This window comes from Myiozetetes cayanensis, unplaced genomic scaffold (assembly GCF_022539395.1).
Source record: "Myiozetetes cayanensis isolate MyiCay16 unplaced genomic scaffold, myiCay2020 scf94, whole genome shotgun sequence".
In the NCBI taxonomy this organism is placed as follows: domain Eukaryota; kingdom Metazoa; phylum Chordata; class Aves; order Passeriformes; family Tyrannidae; genus Myiozetetes; species Myiozetetes cayanensis.
In genome coordinates, this window is record NW_026088230.1 from 41836 (window position 1) to 60755 (window position 18920).

The 18920-nt window shown below is 50.9% G+C and overlaps 1 protein-coding gene and 3 pseudogenes across 1 annotated transcript; 2 read left to right on the forward strand and 2 right to left on the reverse strand.

The window, feature by feature from the left end:
* Positions 1-18920, forward strand: part of LOC126653183 (zinc finger protein 239-like) — an 89213-nt pseudogene that overhangs the window by 17871 nt on the left and 52422 nt on the right.
* LOC126653185 (gastrula zinc finger protein XlCGF49.1-like) overlaps positions 1-18920 on the forward strand; it is a 40976-nt pseudogene that overhangs the window by 16167 nt on the left and 5889 nt on the right.
* Positions 5784-6638, reverse strand: LOC126653186 (gastrula zinc finger protein XlCGF7.1-like; annotated as a pseudogene).
* On the reverse strand, positions 9184-17430 carry LOC126653187 (transient receptor potential cation channel subfamily M member 8-like). Its single transcript, XM_050340704.1, has 7 exons — positions 17241-17430; positions 16851-17028; positions 16361-16542; positions 10570-10621; positions 10423-10475; positions 9504-9560; positions 9184-9206 (listed from the first exon to the last, which is right to left on the reverse strand). Exons 1-7 carry the CDS (start codon positions 17428-17430, stop codon positions 9184-9186), a joined length of 735 nt encoding a protein of 244 aa, XP_050196661.1.

The following is an 18920-nucleotide window of genomic DNA, read 5'->3' on the forward strand; positions in this document are numbered from 1 at the left end:
AAAACAGAAAGCCCTGATGTCACAGGGAAATCAGTGACATCATGGGGACATGGAGCCACCGCTGGGGACAGGGGTGACATCACTAAGACAGCGGTGACATCACTGGAAACCAGTGAAATAACAGAGGACTGGTGACAACAATGAGAAAGCCGTGATGTCACAGGGACATCAGTACCTTCACAAGGCAAGGGGTGACATCACAGAGACACCAGTGACATCATCAGTGACACCGGTGACATCACAGGGACATCGGTCACAACACTAGGGATATTGGTGACTTCACAAGGACAAGGGTGACATTATAGAGAAAGCAATGACATCACTGGACATTGGTGACACCGCAGGGGACAGTGGTGACATCACATAGACATGGGTGATATCATTGGGGACCAGTGACATCCCAGGGGACTGGTAACAAGAAAGGGACAGCTCTGATGTCACAGGGACATCGCTGACATCACAGAGGACTAGCAACATCACAGAGATATCGGTGACATCACAGGGACAGGGTGCCACCACTGGGGACAGTGGTGACATCACAGACACAAAGGTGACATCACTGGGGGCCAGTGACATCACAGGGGACTGTTGACAACAAAGGGACAACCGTGATGTCACAGGGACATTGGTGACATCACAGCAGACTTCAGGGACTTCACAAGGACAGGGGTGACATCACAGTGACACCAGTGACAATGTCAGGGACATCAGTGACATCAGAAGGGACAGGGTTGACATCACACGAAAGTCAGTGATATCACTGGAGATCAGTGACATCACAGGGGAGTGTTGAGAACAAAGGGACAGTCGTGATGGCACAAAGCCATCTGTGACATCACAGGGAACAGTGGTGACATCACAGGGGTCTGGTAACATCACTGGGGACATCAGTGACACCACAGGGACATGATGGCACTGCTGGGGACGGTGGTGATATCATCGGGACAGCAGTGACATCACTGGAGAACAGTGACGTCACAAGGGACTGCTTACAGCAATGGGAAAGCCGTGATGTCACAGGGACATTGGTGACATCACAGGGGGTGGAGGTGACAACACAGAGACACCAATTATATCATTGGGGACATTAGTGACATCACATGGGACAGTGGTGACATCACAGCAGAATCTGTGAAATCATAAGCTATTGTTGCCAACAAAGGGAAAGCCGTGATGTCAGAGGGACATCAGTGACATCACAGGGACATCGGTGACATCACGAGGACATGGTGCTACCGTTGGGGACAGTTGTGACATCACAGAGACAGCAATGGCGTCACTGGGGACCAGAAATATCACTGGGGACTGGTGACAACAAAGAGAAAGCCGTGATGTCACAGGGACATCGGTGACATCACAGGGGACCTGGATAACAACACAGAGACACCAGTGATATCATGGGGGACATTGGTGACATCACAGGGGAGAGTGGTGACATGACAGGGACAGAACTGACATCCTTGTGAACCAGTGACATCACAGAAGACTTGGTACAACAAAGGGGCAGCCATGATCTCCCAAGGACATCAGTGACATCAGTGGGGACATCAGTGATGTCACAAGGACAGAGGTGACATCACAGAGACACCAGTGACATCTTCGGTGACACTGGTGACATCACAGGGACAGCAGTGACATCATTGGGGACCAGTGACGTCACAGGGGACTGGTGACCACAAAGGGACAGCCGTGATGTCACAGGGCTATCAGTGACATCACAGGGGCAGGGGTTACAACGCAGGGAACAGAGGTGACATCACAGAAACATTGGTGACATCACTGGGGACAAGTGATGTCACAGGAGACTGGTGACAACAGAGGCACAGTTGTGATATAACGTGGATGTTGGTGGAGGAGCTTTCAGAACAAACTGCACACAAATCAGGATGATTTACGCAAATGTTCCACTTTATTTACACAACCCAATCTCATATACTTTCACTACCCCCCGGGGTGTGATCACTTTCAAACTATTGGTTATTTGCTGTAACCCACAAACCGAGTGTGTATTACTGACACACTATTGGGTGCACACAGATGTCCACGCGATATGAAGACATTGTTTTTCTCCTAAAACTCCTCCTTGTTTTTGTCACAGGTTTCTCTTTGTTTACATTCCTGCAGTCTGTTATCACTGCTCCTGTATCTTTCCACTGCTTGCAAAGAGGCTTCTGGCTATGTCAGGGGCAGGCCTAACTGAGGCCAATTCATATGGTTTGTCCATAGTGTGTCTTTTTTCAGCTAAGCACCCCACACATGGACATCAGTGCCATCACTGGGGACATCGGTGACTTCACAAGGACAAGGGTGACATCACAGAGACACCTGTGACATCATCGGTGACACTGGTGACATCACAGGGACAACCATGACATCACTGTCTGTACCAGGTTCACAAGAATACGTCTGGAATAAAGACAAGTACAACAGTCATTCAAACACTACAAAATATCTTTTGTTGCAATGAGAGTAAAAAGAACTATTAGCAAAGAGAATCAAAAGCTTAAAAAGAATACAAAACCACTACTTTATCTATTGGCATTCATACAATGCCACGAACAGCCTCTGTTACAGCATTAGCTAGTAAAAAGGGAATTAAAAAGACACAAGAAAAAGGATATAAAACGTTTGCTTTGCCTCTTGCTTCCTATCAATAAACTGTGCTCACCTGCACAGACAGGCCAGGCCTACCAGGCTCTGCAGGGCTGGTTGGTGCCCGTGCTTGGCGGGTGTCCCCGCAGAGCAGCACAGTGTGGATGGAAGGATGAGCATCGCTCCACCCAGCAGTGCTGACACCCCATTCCATCAGCTCTACATTACACTACGTAGGGCCAGGACGCAGCAGAAGGTGGTGCTTGAGTGGCAGCCAAACAGCGCCCGTTCATCCCCTCATGGCAACAGTCTGGGCGTGCCCCACTGTAGGGCAAGGAACCAACGACCCCTGCCCACATCATCTTCCTCTCCATCACCTTCCTCAGCCCTATGGACGACCTGTACCATTGTGTTTCAAGGGGATTTGTATCTCTCTTGCAGGGTGGAGCCAAGCCAAGGAGGAACTCAGCTCTGATAATGGGGGACGTCCAGTTAACTTTGCTAAAGGCACAATGAACCTTACTGTTGGAGGATGCAGCAAGACCGTGGTGCCTGGCAGTATGGAAAAGAATGTAAATCAGAGGTGAACATCCAATCATATGTGAAGGCTAGTGGTAAATTATAGATAACAGAGCTAAGAATAGGTTTAGTATGTAAGATTCTACAGGAGAGTGTGAGTGCAGGTGTGTGAAGACAAGATGTAATATTCTGGATGAAAGAATAAAAGCTGAATTTAGGCCATCATCATAAGATGCCCAGTTTTATTATTTTGGTCGTCCTCGTATTTAATACACCTTACAGTGAACTTGTGCAATAAAGTTACACTGTACAACATTCTGGCTGGTTTCACATGTGAATATAATCACTTTCTCACCCCTCTGTGCTCCATTGATCATCTAAATCAAAAGTACCCCCCTTACATCATGGTAACCATTATGCATTCTCATTGTTACAAGTGGTTACCATGGCAACCACTATGCATTCAAATTGTTACACCAGTTACCATGGAAACCATTATGCATTCTCATTCTTATGCTGGTTACCCTGGCAACCATTACCCATTCTCATAGTGAAGTCGCTTACCATGGCAACAATTACACATTCTAATTGTTACGTCGGTTACCATGAAAACTATTATGCATTCCCATTGTTACCCTGCTTACCATAGCAACTATTATGCATTCTGGTTCTTACATCGCTTATCATGGCAACTCTTATGTATTCTCATTGTTACGGTCGGTTATCGTGGTAACCATTATGCATTCTCATTAATACTCCAGTTACCATGGCAACCTTTATGCATTCATATTGTCATGTGGGTTACCATGGGAACCATTGTGCATTTACATTGCTAGGCTAGGTTAATACATTTTGCATCGGCAACCATTATGCATTCCTATTGATGCGTAGCTTACCATGGAAACCATCATACTATCCCATTGCTATGGTCAGTTACCATGGCAACCATTATGCATTCCATTTGCTATGGACGGTTACAATGGCAACCATCATACATTCCCATCACTAGGGTCGGTTACCATGGTAACAATGATGCATTCCCTGTTACGGCACTTACCATGGCAACCATCTGCAACACATAGATAATATACGAATGCCAAAAATTGTTTCTGCCTGTCAAAACCTTCCTATCAAACATTCTCTGTCAGCTCTTTGCCAGAAGTTCCCACCAGGACTTCCCACGGCACTTTTCCTGCCAATAGATCCAGTTATTGTTTATGGTTATCATATCTCCAACATCTAAACTGGCTACATGCCAAGAAACCACGTTCAACCTCCTTTGAACACTATAAAAGTTGAGGACAAATTTTTGAAAATCAGGGAGAGGAAAGGGAGAAGAACTGGTGACTGTAGCCGAGAATCTCTGCCCACCTCCCCTCACCTTTTCTCCGCCACCGCGTGCTGCCTGCCTGCCACCGGAGACTGGAACTGTGCCGGCCTGGAGAGAGCTGAGACCACCGTGCCACATGTGGGAGTTCTACCTTGTCCTTCTACCCTGACCATATTTCTGAGGGCCCAAAGCTTCGGCTGAGCTGAGACCCTGCAGGGCCTGGGACAGGGGCGTGAGCGGTGAAACCACACATGGTGCATTGCAGAGAACTAAAGCTGTCAGACCCCTGCAGCTACAGAGATAACATCCAAAAGCTGCAGAGACAGAGAAAAAAAGGCAGAAACTGCTTCTCTTCCCCCATATACAGAACAGCTCAGTGGGAAAAAGAAGTTTTCGGTGATATCTTTTTTCTGCTTCTAGAAATAATCTTAGCAGTTTCCAACCTTTTCTTATTTTTCCTTTTTATTTGCATCTCTTAGCAATTAATAAAAATCAGTTTTTGGTATCAACAGATAAATTGTGTAATTGTGTGAGTTTTAGTTTTGCTTAAGGGAATATTTGAATCTCAAGTTCTTTCTGCAGTATTTAAGCAGATTGTAACAGGAGACCATGGAAAAGTGGGAGGAACAGGGAGAAGAGTAGAAAAAGGGAGGTGGTCTACACAGTCTGACTGTACCATCAGGGTCTTTGGGCTGAGGGGGTGGCTCCCCTGAGCTCCCAACTGACTGCGGGGTGCTGGGGCTGCTGGATCCAATCTCAGCCTTGGGTTATGCCAACACGTTCAGTTTAGAGGAATTACAGAGGTGGGACTGAACCACTTTTGGCCCCCAGGTTTTAAGGATGGCAAATCACATCTATTGATAGAAATGAATTATTTAGGGTTACAAATGATCAGACAAAAGATCTTCATCAGAATTATTTACTGCACAATACAAACACTAAAACTACCAGTAGGACAGCATAAGATAGGACAGTGCTCTACTCTAAAGCAATTGGTGAAGTAATTCTGCTCAAACTGGCACCAAAGCAAGAATTATGAATTAGAGATGGATGGAACTCCCCCAGACCAACGCTCGGGGGGAGATCTCTGCTCTCAACCTCCAGCAGTGACCTTGAGGGGTCCCAGCCAAGGCAGGAATCTTCACACACCCCAAGAAGGGTTCTGCTGGCACAACCTGCCCCTGGGAAAGGGGACTGGCCCTTTCTGGTAGAAAGGGATGGACTGACAGTCACTGGACTCCAGTGACTCACCTGTGGGGTTGCCTCACCATCAGGGGGGTCATTTGGGGTGGGAGCAGCGGCCAAAATTCTTCCCACAGTCGGGGCATTCCTAGGGCTTCACTTACCAGTGTGTTCGTTGGTGGGAGGTCAAGTTACCTCTCTGGTTGAAGCTCTTCCCACACTCCCCACACTTGTAGGGCCTCTCCCCACTGTGGATGTGCCGGTGCCTGACAAGGTTGCTGTTCTGTTTGAAGCCCTTCCCACAGGTAGGTGCAGCAGAAGGGCCTCTCCCCTGTGTGTGTCTGCTCATGCCTGAGAAGATCCCCACTGGTCTGAAACCTCTTCCCACATTGCAAGCACTTGTAGGGCCGTTCCCCAGTGTGGATGAGCTGGTGGTTGTAGAGGTTGGGCCTCTGGCTGAAGCTCTTCCCACACTGCCCACATGTGTAGGGCTGTTCCCCAGTGTGGATGTGCTGGTGTTGGATCAGGTTGGAGCTCTGCCTGAAGCTCTTCCCACATTCCCTACACGTGTAGGGCCGTTCCCCAGTGTGGATGAGCTGGTGGGTGAGGAGGTGGGAGCTCTTGATGAAGCTCTTCCCACACTCCAAGCACTTGATGGGCTTCTCCCTGGTGTGAAGCTGCTCAGGGACCTCCAGGTTGGAGCTCCAGCTCAAGCTCTGGCCACCTTCCCAGCACAGGCTGGGTCTTTCCTCCTCAGAGCTCCCTGGGCTGGCTTTGCAGCCCCTCCTCCGGGGGCATCTCCGGGCCTTTTCCTCCCCGCTGCCTTCCTGCGCCGGGGAGCCCTTCAAAACGGCCTCTCCCACCAGGCTTTGCCGGGGGGATTTGTCCTCCGTGCTCTCCGTCCTCAGCTCGGGGCCTGGGGCAGGAAGGAAGAAGGACAGGCAGGGGATTTGCCTCGAGCCCAGAGGGAAGGCCAAGGACATCCCTTGAAATCCAGCTCTGGCAGGATGGTGGTGCCAGCGGGGTTGTCCTGCAGCCGGGGGTGATGCTTGGCTGGGAGATGCACGACAAGACAGGGCCAAAGGGGCACTGACTTCCTCCTCACCTGCCTGGGGGCCCCGCAGCAACTTCCTCTTCCTCGCAGCCTATTCCTCCTCCATCCAGCCATGGTTTGGGAAGGAGAAATGTCGGTTTGGGGAGAAAAAATCGGGGTTTGAGGGGAGTCCCACCTGTGTCCACAGCCCCCTGTTCTGGTGGTTGAGCAGGAACTCAAGCTCTGGGAGTCCCCAGTGCCCCCTCAGCAAAGTCCCCCTGAGGCTCCTGTGGCACTCCCCCAGCAGCCCCCTCCCCAAAAACCCCCCAGAAGGGCGACCAAGCCCCGCCCCAGCTCCTTCAGAGCCCCCCCTCAATTCAGGGGGTCTCTGGGGGTCTGTTACCCACCCCCCAAAGCCGCTTCATGTCCACCGACTTCATTTCACCTCATGCTTGAAGAGCCCCCATGGCAAGGGCATTTTTTGAGTGATAAACACCCTCTTTGGGGGCCGGGAAGCAACCTGCTATGGGGACCCCACTGGAGCCCCCTGGGACACTCCTGAGAAGGATTAAGGGTGAATTTGGAGCCAAATTTGGCAGCATCGCATTTGGATTTTCTGCGTTTGGGGTGTGGACAGCTGGAGGGGTTGGGTGGCAGGGACCCCCTAGACCCCCCCCTGTACTTAATGGGGTCAGTGATGGTCGATAAAAGGCTGGAAAAAAGGGGGTTTGGGTTAAAAGGGGGGAAAGGGGGGTTTCCCCGACTGAGCCCCCCACAGGACACCCATTGTCCCCTCAGCCCCTGCCCAGATCCCCAATGATCCCCCCAGGACACCCCTCAATTCCCCCCCAAATACCCCCATTTCCCTCCCAATTTCCCTTTCCCTCTCCCACTGCCTGCCCTGCCCCGCCCGCCTCACCCCGCCCCGCCCCGCCCCGCCCCGCCCTGCCCTGCCCTGCCCTGCCCTGCCCCACCCTGCCCTGCCCGCCCCGCCCCGCCCTGCCCTGCCCTGCCCTGCCCTGCCCTGCCCTGCCCTGCCCTGCCCTGCCCTGCCCCTTCACACACCATTGGCTGTTGGGGTTCAAATTTCCCGCACTTGGCGCTGATTGGCTGGGGGGCCCAATGAGACCGGCGCTGATTGGCTGAGAGGAAAAGGCGGGAAAACCAGAGGGCGGGGCAGGAAGGGGGAAGGTCTGAAGAGGTGTGAGGGGAAAAATGGGGAAAAATGGGGGAAAATGGGGTAAAATGTGGGAAAATAGGGAATAATGAGGGGAAATGGGAGGGATATGGAGGGAAAAGGAGGATAACGGGAAGGAAATAGGGGAAAATGGGGTAAAATGGGCATAATGGGGGAGGGAAGGGGGTAAAATGGGAAAGAATGGGAGGGAAATAGGGGAAAAGGGGGGATGATGGGAGGGAAATGGGACAAAATGGGATTGTGAGGGGGAAACAGAGGGATATGGGGGAAATGGGGAAAAATGGAAGGAAAATGAGGGGAAATGGGAAGGAAGTGGGGGGATGTCGGGGGTGGACCAGAAGAGGCCTACAGAGAGTGGAGAAAGATGGAAAAAAGCTGCAAGGAAGGCTCAGAAGAAGAGATCTATTTAGAAGATTTCTAGCAACTGTAGCTGTGCAGAACTGCCTGGGAACCAGCTACAAGGCCGCAGCATTGCAGCCTCAGCAAGATTCCCCTGTCTGTGCACCCAGGACACAAACCCCCATTGTTCCCCTAGCTCTCCCTTCCCCCTGAGTAGCCTCACATATCCTTAGCCTATCCCTCCAAGTTCCCATATCAGTAGCTCTCAGGATTTGATGTTCCTAGCCGGGGTCCTACCTCTATTCCTGAACCTTCTGTATTCCCCTGTATATAAGCTGTCTTCTTGTTTTAATAAAGAGCCATTTTGTGGGTCATCTTCTGCGTGACTCGTCTCCCGTACAAAATGTGCCACTGGGTCTTGTCGCGGGACCCCGAAACCCGCGATAGTGCTGCTTCCTGGCTGGGACAGGCCTTGTGGCCACCTCCAAGCACCAGCTTCTCAGGGATCCCCACAGCTCCAGGCTCTGCCCATCCGCTCTGCTGCAAGCGTTGAGGCTCCAGCAGAACCCCCCAAGGCCAAGGGCCTTTGGGGCACTTTCCCCTCCCCACTGCACACCTGGGCAAGTGTTGCTGAGCCAAGGGCCCTTTGTCCTCTCTTCCCCGATGCCCTGTGGACACTGGGGACCCAAAAAAAGCTCCTGGGCCTCTGTGTATGAAAATATTTATTTACACTGGGGTAATAGGAAGGGTTTGAAGAGAAGAGGTGTCTTCCCCGCAGGCTGAGGTGGCCCCAGCAGACAGAGCTGCCTGGATCAACTCTCCTCCCAGCTACAGCAGCACAGGCGCACACAGCCCCACAGAGAAGGGCGCGTATTCCATGCCCTGCAGAGCTGGTCTTGGAGCTGCTGGAACCTGGGGTAGGGAGCTCTCTGCACAGCTGTAACAAGGCTGATGGTTTCTAGTGCCAGTTTTGAGACAGCAGGGCTCCTGTCAGCTCTCATGGACTTGAAGGGCTGGAACAGAGAGGAACAGAGCCAAGGTCAGAGCCTGGATTGGTGGGGACCTGAGGAGCCCCTCCTGCCAGGGCCATCCCACCCAGCTCTTGCCGTGGCCAGGAGGGAGCAGGGCCAAGTGGGATCAGCCAGAAGGTGCTGCCCACCAACACCCCTGTGCCCCTGAAATCTGTCTCTGCTCTGCCCATGCGGCCCCTCGTCCGTGCAGGGAGCAGAGCCCTCTGCAGCCAGGGCAGGACTGCAGCTCCCTGCTCAGAGTCTGAGCTCCCCTCACCAGCCCCCACTGCCCTCACTCACCGTCAATGATGAGCTGCAGCTCTTGGTACCGTCCCCTCAGGTACTTGGCGGCGATCCCTGGGAACACAGATCCTGTCAGGGCCCCAGGGGTGTCACAGCTCCCCACCAGTGGCACTGCCAACCCAACTGAAATGAGTAGTAGTGGTTTAATTTACTCATCAAATTAGTAATAGGGGCTTACTCATTAAACTGTAGTGCATGTTATATTCTTATATATATATGTCATTATAATCACTGTTCTGTTACGGGTAAGAAACTGTAAGTTGTAGAATGCTTCATTAATCTATCAGCATTGTAAGCTGAAAAAGCATGAAGTTTGCAGTTCTAAAGCTAGAAAGACAAACCATTGTGCCTTGTTAAGTAAATATTTTTGTATCTTATTTTTCTAAAAAGCTTATTGTCTCACAACACGCATAAAGTAACGAAAAAAAGGAGAAGGATTGAAGAGTCAGGAACTGAAACGATAGAGAATATCCAAGATGGACATCTGGAGATGCCTGCACGCTAGGCCTCAAGGTCTAGGGACTGATTGAAACTATGGGAGGAGAAAGCACCTGGTACCTAAAACGGACTTGCAAAGAAACCAACCAAAACCAGACCTGCAAACTCAGATCCAATAGAAGGAGAACAAGTAACTATGGGAGGCGAACTGATAAGGGAATAAAAGTTACTGGTTTTGATCACTGCGCTTGCATGCCATGAGTGGAGCAGGAGACTCCCCGGCCACCCAGCATGCTGTTTTGCTTATTTGCCTTTTCTATAAATCTTCAATAAATTTTTATTACTATATTTCAACTCAGTTTCATTTTACTATATAACACCACCTCGAAACAAAAGAGCAAAAACACGCTCACAGAACGACCACTGACAACAAGGGTCAGAGGTAACCTTGGATTCTGGCTGGCAGGAAAATTCTGACCTTGCTCGTCTGCACTCCGGTGCCGATAGTCCAAAGCAATGCTTGCATCCCACCTCGAAACAAAAGAGCAAAAACACACTCACAGAGTGACCACCGACAAGAAGGGCAGAGATAACCTTGGATCATGGCTGGAAGGAAAACGCTCACCTTGCTCGTCTGCCCTCTGGTGCCGATAGCCTCAAAACCGCCTGCATCCCACCTCGAAAGAAAGAGCAAAACCACGCTCACAAAATGACCACTGAGAAGAAGGGTCAGAGATAACTTTGGATTCTGGCTGACTGGAAAATGCTGACCTTGCTCGTGTGCACTCCGGTGTCAATAGCCCAAACCAATGCTTGCATCCCACCTCGAAAGAAAGAACAAAAAGAGGCTCACACAATGACATCTGACAAAAAGATCCTCTATGATCTGCTGAGCCCTCTCTGGCTGGGTTTGGCCTGTCCTGGAGAGCCTCAGGTCTGGTTGGGCTGCCCCAGGCAGACGCTGGAGGAAGAAGAGCCCAGGCCTCCTGTGTCTGCTGTCCCTGGGGCTCAGCCTGTGCCCCATTCCTGCCCAGGGGTTGAGCCCACCTCTGCCTCGGGGCCTTGGGCAAAGGGCTGGCGAGGGAGAGGCCCAGGAGCCTTGGGGCCTGCCCAGCTTTCCTCCTCCCTGGGGGCTCCCAGTCCTCTCCTGACACCCTGTTGGCCCCAGGACTTGCTGACTTTGGGCTTACGGCCCGCTGGCACCATCCCACCGGCCTGACCCCCCTCCTTGCCCTCTCTAAAGCCGCTCCTGACTTTTATCAAGGCACCATCTAAGGAAAACCCCGGTTATCAGAAATGGCACCTGTGGGACGGCTGCAAGGCTCGAGTCTGCCAGGCAAGAGCAGGAGCACAGAGAGCCTGAGGAACCAGGAGATGTCCTGGCTGGGCATCGTGCTGCTGTGGGAAGAGCTGACCCCTCTGCACAGTCTCTGCCATTCCTGCCAGCCAAGTTCTGCCCGGGCTCTGTGCACGGGGACAGAGCGCTGACAGTTTTCAGCCCCCGCGCTGTTCTACAAAGGCTGTGATGTCACAAGGCCCTTGCCTGGCAGCCAGAAGATGGGCAAGGCAAGGCAAGGACGGAGCCTCTGAGCCACCAGCACTCTGTCCCAAAGGCTGGGATGGCACAGAAGGCCAGAATCCATGAGGTTGGCAGAGACTTCAGAGATCAACAGGCATCCAGTCTACCACTCATCCCCAGGACGTCAAGCAGACCACAGCACTAATGTCCACTCTGTCCCTAAACACCTCCAGGCACGGTGACTGCACCACCTCCCTGGGCAGCCCATTTCAATACCTAATCCCTGTTGCTGTTCAAAAATTCCTGATCTTTTCCCCGACAATCATCCCCTGACAGGCAGGTCCTCACGTCCTCTTGCCCAATCGCCTGTTGCCTCGCAGAAGAGGCTGACCCCACCTGCTTCCACCCTGCTGTCAGGAAGTTTTGGAAAGTGAGAAGGTCAGCCCTGAGCCTCCTCTTCTCCAGTTGCCTCAGCTGCTCATCATAGGATGTGCACTCCAGACCCTTGCCCAACTCCAACAAACTCCAGCCCCTCAATGTTCTTCATGAATTGAGGGGCCCAGAACCAGACACAGCACGCCAGGTGGGGTCTCACCAGTAGCCAGTCCAGCGGAGGAATCACTGCCCTGCTCCTGCTGCCCACACTATTTCGGATACAGGCCCAAAAGGCCATCAGAAGAGCACTTGACCTTGTCGCTTGGCTCCCCGGCCCGTGGCTCTGCTCCTCTCAGAATACGGGTGGCCACTGCAAAGAAATCACAGAGGCAAAGGCACCAGGTGTGGCCTCAGCAGTGCCCAGTCCAGCGGAAGAATCCCTGCCCTGCTCCTGCTGGCCCCACTCTTTCTGATCCAGGCCAGGATGCCCTTGGCCTTCTTGCCCACCTGGGCACCCGCTGGCTCAGGTTCAGCCTCTGTTGACCAGCACCCCCAGGGCCTTTCCCACCCTTTGCAGCTTCTCTGCCCCAGCCTCAAGCTGCAGGGGGTTCTTGTGGCCAGAAGGCACCAAAGGCACTCTTGAACCTCATGCCCATGGTCTCAGCCCAGAGATCCAGCCTGTCCAGGTCCCTCTGCACAGCCTTTCTACCCTCCAGCACATCGACACTAACACCCAACTTGGGGTCATCTGCCAATCTGCTCATGGAAGATTCAATCCCCTCATGAAGGTCTCCATGAAAAATGTGAAACAAGACTGGACTGTTACCCAACAAGTTCTATTTCCTGACAAAGGAGCCCACGCAGCAGTGGGGAGAAAATTGTTGGCAGGAGATTGAATCGGTGAAATAGACAATGGATGATGGACCAGGTCAGGGGGCATCCTTTGTTAGAAAAACAAATGGAAAGTGTAAGGCCTGTCATACTTCAGTGGTCATAGACCAGAGAGAGAAAACAATTTTTGGGACTGGGACACAAAGAATGCAGAATTCCTAAGCCATAAAGACACAGAAACCAGAGATGAAGACAAAACTAACACAGACAATCACTGAGACTCTCCCTAGCCAGGGAAAAATAAGAAAAGGACAAAAATTGTGGACTAAGTATCCTGCAAATAGCCAATAGAAGAGAGAATAAGAATTAATTCAGAGAGTTACAGACCTCATAAGGCAATGGACATTAATTCCTTTGTTTGCTCAAATGTATAAATAGTTCAAAGTTTTGAGAACTGATGTCCACGTGTTAGAGAGCAATCCCCATGTCCCTTCAACTCTTGAACCTAACCAGCTGATCAGAGATTTTCTTCCCTGGCTTTTGCTGACAGTTTCTGGGGACCCAGATGAGACAAAGTAGCCCTGGCACGGCAGACCAGAGGAACTGTTGGCCCTGCAGCAGGTACCAAAGGAGTTTTGGAAAGATCTTCCAATTGCCTGGTCTGGAGAGTTCTCCACGCCTTCTTTTCTGGGAAAAAGAACAGGTCATTAATTTAGGGTGCTTGATTTTGAGGTTTTTTGCCTGTACATAAGGCACACCAACGGGAAGGACGCAGTGTGAGGCTGAGAGGTTTCTGCCATGGTTTGTGGGCTTGGGTAAGATTGGGAGATATTTACAGGACGTCCATAAAATCCTGGCTTTGGGAAAGGTTGGGAAAGGAGTTAAAAGGTGGTTTTGTCTGAGGTGTAACACATAGCAGGGGCGTCTATCTTCACAATTCCCAAGACAAGAGATGGCAGAAAGCTGCCCTGCAGGTTCTACTTTAAGGAACAGAAGAAGAGACCGAGGGTAAGGGGTTTCTCTCCTGGAGGGACGGGCTGTCGTTCACTTGTAGGAGCCCTGCACTGAAATTGCCAGTCCAACTCACAAATTTGACTATGGACAAAGATTCCTGCCAGACAAAAGATGCCAGGACAGAAAGCTCTTGCTGCCCATGGAGTGCCTAGGGTGGCCCACCAACTGCACCTAACACCCAAAGGTTGTGGGCTTCCTTTCCTGGGGGAAAGGGCTGTCGTTCCCTTGTGGAAACCCCACGCTGAAATTGCCAGTCCAACTCCCAAAATTGAAGACAGACCAAGATTCCTCCTGGACAAAAGCTTCCAGGACAGAAGGGTCTTGCTGCCCATGGAGTCCCCAGGGTGGCCCACCAGTTGCACCTGAGAGACTGAGGCTATGGGCTCTCTTTCCTAGGGAAAAGGGCTGTCATTCGCTTTTTGGAGGCCTGCTCTGAAATTGTCAGACCTACTCCAAAATTGAATACCGATGAAGATTCCTCCCAGACAAATAATGCCAGGAAAGAAAGCTCTTGCTGCCGATAGAGTACCACGGTTGTCCCACCACTTGCACCTTAGACCCCGAAAGTAAGGACTTTCTTTTCTAGGGGAAAGTGCTGTCATTTGCTTGCAGGAGCCCTGTACTGAAATTGCCAGTCTGACTTAAAAAATTGAACACGACTGAAGATTCCTCCCAGGTAAAAGGTGGCAGGAAAAGAAAGCTCTTGCTGCCCATGGAGTGCCCAGGGATGTCAACTGCATCTGAAACCCAAAGGTTAAAGGCTTTCTTTCCTGGGGGAAAGGCCGTGACTTCACAGAGTCCCCTGGCAGATGGGTGGGGCTGCACTGTGGGGTTGTGAGGTGTTGGTTCTTTGGTTTCCAGGGGCTATTCCAGAATGCAGAAGATAGGCTGTGACATCACAATGGGCCTCATGGCACACCGGTGGGGCTTCATTCTGACCTATGGGGTGTTGGCTGCTTGGTTTCCAGGAGCCCATTCCAGAAACGAAACTACAGCCCATGACTATGGCGTTTCGGGTCACAGCAAGGGTGTTAAAAAAGCATTCTGGGAGTTGTGGTCAATGTGTACTCCATCACAAAAGAGCAGTGGAGTGTTTGTTTAGGATTGGTGCCCCCAAGTCCTCGTGTCACTGCCTCCAGCAAGAGGTGCAGCTTGCAGCTCCCACTGCATGGCACACCTGCAACAGGGAACAAAAGCTTTCAGTGGCATTTCTGACACTTCCCTGGACCCCTGCTCCTTTTTGATACCTCTCCAACTCATCTGGGATGCTCATTTCTTTCCAAAGAGTGCCGGGCTGGCACCTCAAAAAGGAAGAGGGCAATGATTAAATGCACAGCCCTGAACTACCCTGCCATTGCCCACAAGGCCAGCGCCAAAACACTCCGGTGCCGATAGCCCAAACAAACACTTGCATCCCACCTCGAAAAAAAAGAGTAAAAACACGCTCACAGAATGACCACTGACAAGAGGGGTCGGAGATAACCTTGGACTCAGGCTGGAAGGAAAATACTCACCTTGCTCGTCTGCCCTCCGGTGCCCATAGCCCAAGGAAACGCTTGCATCTGTAATAAGTAGGAGTAGTTTAATTTACTCATCAAATTAGGAATAGTAGTTTACTCATTAAATTGTAGTGCATGTTATATTCTTTTATACATATATATGTTATTATAATCACTGTTCTGTTAAGGTTAGGAGACTGTAAGTTGTAGAACGGTTCATTAATCTATCAGCATTGTAAGCTGATAGGCATGCAGCTTGCTGTTCTTTAGCTAGAAAGACAAATTTTTGTGCCTTGTTGAATAAGTATTTTTGCATCCTTTTTTTCCAAAGAACCTATTGTCTCTGCACACATTAAGTAACGAACGGAAGGGCAAGGATCAAAGGGTCAAGAACTAAAACGATACAAAGAATCAAGATGGACATCTGGAAATACCTAACACACCAGGTTTCAAGGACTAAAGACTAATTAAAACTATGGACAGGAAAGCACCTGGCAACTAAAACGGGCCTTCAGGGAAAGCAACCAGAACCAGACCTGCAAACTCGGATCCAATATAAGGATAACAAGTGACTATGGGAGGGAAACTGATAAGGGAATAAAAGTTACTGCGCTTGCGTGCCGTGAGTGGAGCAGGGGTCTCTCCAACCGCCCAGAATGCTGTTTTGCTTATTTGCATTTTCTATAAATCTTCAATAAATTTTTATTACTATAGTTCAGCTCAGTTTCATTTTACTTATAACATATTCTGGTGTCATGACTCGGACCAGCAAACAGAACAAATTTAAAAAAACACTAAACCACAACCCTGCAAAGCTGGAAAGCAGCACAGGCAGCCCTAAACTGATAGGATGAATCCAAAGTCTTCACTGATTTACACACATGAGGTAATTCTACCTCAAAATGGCTCGGACAAGAAAACACTGGATAACTCCGACTTGAAGATTTGAATCTTACCCAAGAGGCTTCAAGCAACAGAGTGGATTTGCTTATGACAGACAACATGAATGAGCTGCTCCTCCCTTCCAGCACAACCAGCTCCTCCAAGGTCTTACAATGCCCTTGGTAATTTCCCAGCAAACAACCAACTGCCTGGATTAGGCACAGAATGCCAAGCAGGAACTCCAATGCACCTGCCACAGAGACGACTTCTGGGCAGAAAGGACAAATCCAACTCACAACAAATGGATGGCTCTTTGCTTTCCTTCTGACAGCAGCACTTGAAACACTTCCTCAGCACGTAGGCAAAGATGACGAAAGGGAAGGGGATGGTCGGGTGACTGCAGTATTCCTGCACCAGGAAGTAACGCTGGAACTTCCACACCTGGTCGTTGTTCTCTTGCACTGATCCAACCGTGTAACTAATGGGTGAAGAAACAGAAAACACCCCCAGGATTAGATACTCAGAGAGCCCCATCAGAGCCAGGGAATACAGCATTTCTGTGCTGCACCAGGGCATGGTTTCACAGAGCCACAGAGTCACGGACTGGTTTGGGCTGGAAGGAACCTCAATCCCTCCCCAGGACACTGCACCAGCTTCCATCAGACTGCTGTGAGAAATGCAGAGCCCGAGGGCTGGCTTCCTGCTGTTTTCCAGGACTCCATTCCCCCTCCCAGAGATACACTGGTCCAGAGATCCCAAGGAAGTGATGGCTCCTTTCTTACGTACCCAAACATGGCCACGAGCAGGTTCACGAGGAGGATGTTGGTTGAGAGCATGGAAATGCAGACAAGGGGAATGGTGATCCACTCGGGAAAGCGGGGCTGGTTGTTGGCATCCAGCTCCACACACAGGGGCTTGGACTCGTTCCCAGAAAAGGTGCAGCGGTGAAAGTTGTAGGTGGTACCTCAGAGGGGAGAGCAAACTGTGAGTCCTCTCCTCCACTTTCTGCTGGGCTCTGCTCTGACCACAGCTGGTGTGGCCTCCTCCCTCCCTGCCTCCCCATCAGATCTGGAGGCAAAGGGTCAACACACAGGTCAACACAGGCCTGGACAACCTCCAGAAGGACAGAGCCTTCCACCCAGCCACCCAGCAGAGATCCCCCCAGGAGGTAATTACCATCCACATCATCAGGGTACTGGCCAAACATGGCCAGGTAGGGCTCGTAGATGACCGATCGGAAGATCCACTCCCAGCAGTGCTCGTTCTTCCTCAGGATGCCTTGCCTGGCCACTCCAAAGGCCACCATCCACACAGCAAAGAGGAAGGGGAAGAAGAAGATGTCTGTCATCTGAAAAAGAACAAGCATCAGTGCCCCAACCGCACGTCTGCTCCAAGCCACGCGTGCTCCCGATTTCACCAACACACATCCACAAACAACTGACCATTCCCACAGCACAACCTCTGTCCCAGTGGGGCCCTCCCTCAGCCAGCACAGGGAGCTCCAGCACAGCCAGAGCCCAGGGAGAATCGCCCAGCCCGGCCTGTTCTCTCTGACAGAGCTCCTGAGCTGGGAAGATGGGGCTGGGAGTTCCAGGCTGGGCTTGCTTGGGCTTTGCTGGGCTGGCCAAGGGCTGGGAGCTGGGAGCATTGGGGCTGCTCCTCCAGCTCCTGCTCTCACCGTGTTCTCCTCCTTTCCCTTCCCAACCCCACTTGCACCCCCCACGGCACATGGGGTTTTACAGACATCCCTGTAACTCCCAGCGGGTTTGTCCCTGTGTTCAGGAATCTGCCCTGAGCCAACCCCTGGGGTCGTCTGCTGGACCTTCATTTGTTTGGTGTCAGAATCCCCGTGCTGAAATGGTCTGTCTGAGTCCCCAAATGGCATAAGAATGAAGATTCCTCCCAGAGAAAAGGTGAAAGCACAGGAAGCTCCATGTGTGCATGGAGTGCCAAGAGTGGCTCACTGTGATGGTTTTGGTCTAGGCCTTCCTGATGACCAGCTTGCAAACAAGGAAGTGGCCTTGTACCCAGTATTCCATACGATTTTTACGTAAACCAGAGTATGAATAAGTTGTAGATCAGAGACCTCGCTCTCTTCTCTTCCTGCCAGGTTCAGGGCAGAGGGTCCTTGTGTTGGTCTCGCTTATCTGGAGCCTGAGGCCTTCAGTGACCCCTGGCCTACCACGTGGGAGATTGGAGAGTGCTGGCCGTGTCTGCCAATCCTGCTTTTCTAAGGGATGTGGTGAGATTTGTTTTGCTAGTTATTAGGATAGTTCTTGAGTTTGATTGTGTATATCTGTTCGGTGTCCCTTTTTGTCCACTTTTGTCCCTTTTCCCCTTTCCCTTTCCCTTCAGGGGGTGTTTGGATTCCCTATGCTGTGTACATAGCATCTTAACTGTATATAACTGTAACATACGTAAATATATATGTTTTTATGTAATTAGCTTGATTTGGGGTTCTTCAATTTTTTATAGTTTTTTTTCCTTTGCCCTAAGGGAAGAAAGGAGAGGGAAGGGGGTTGCTACTGTGATTTTGGGCATTTGGCAGGGAGCCAGGTCCGAACCATCACACCCATAAACCTCATAATGGTGCAGGCCCCATAAAGCCCCTGTCCTCATAAAGCCCAACAACCTCATAATGGGGCTTTCATCATAAAAGCTCTGTCTTCATAAAGCCCATATGTGTCATAATGGTGCTGTCCTCATAAAGCCCATAAACCTCATCAGGGGCTCCCATGATAAAGGCCATGTCCTCATAAAACCCCATAAACATCATAAAAGCTCTGCCCTCATAAACCCCAACCACCTCATAAAAGTGCAGGCCTCATAAAGACACTGCCCTCATAAAGCCCATAA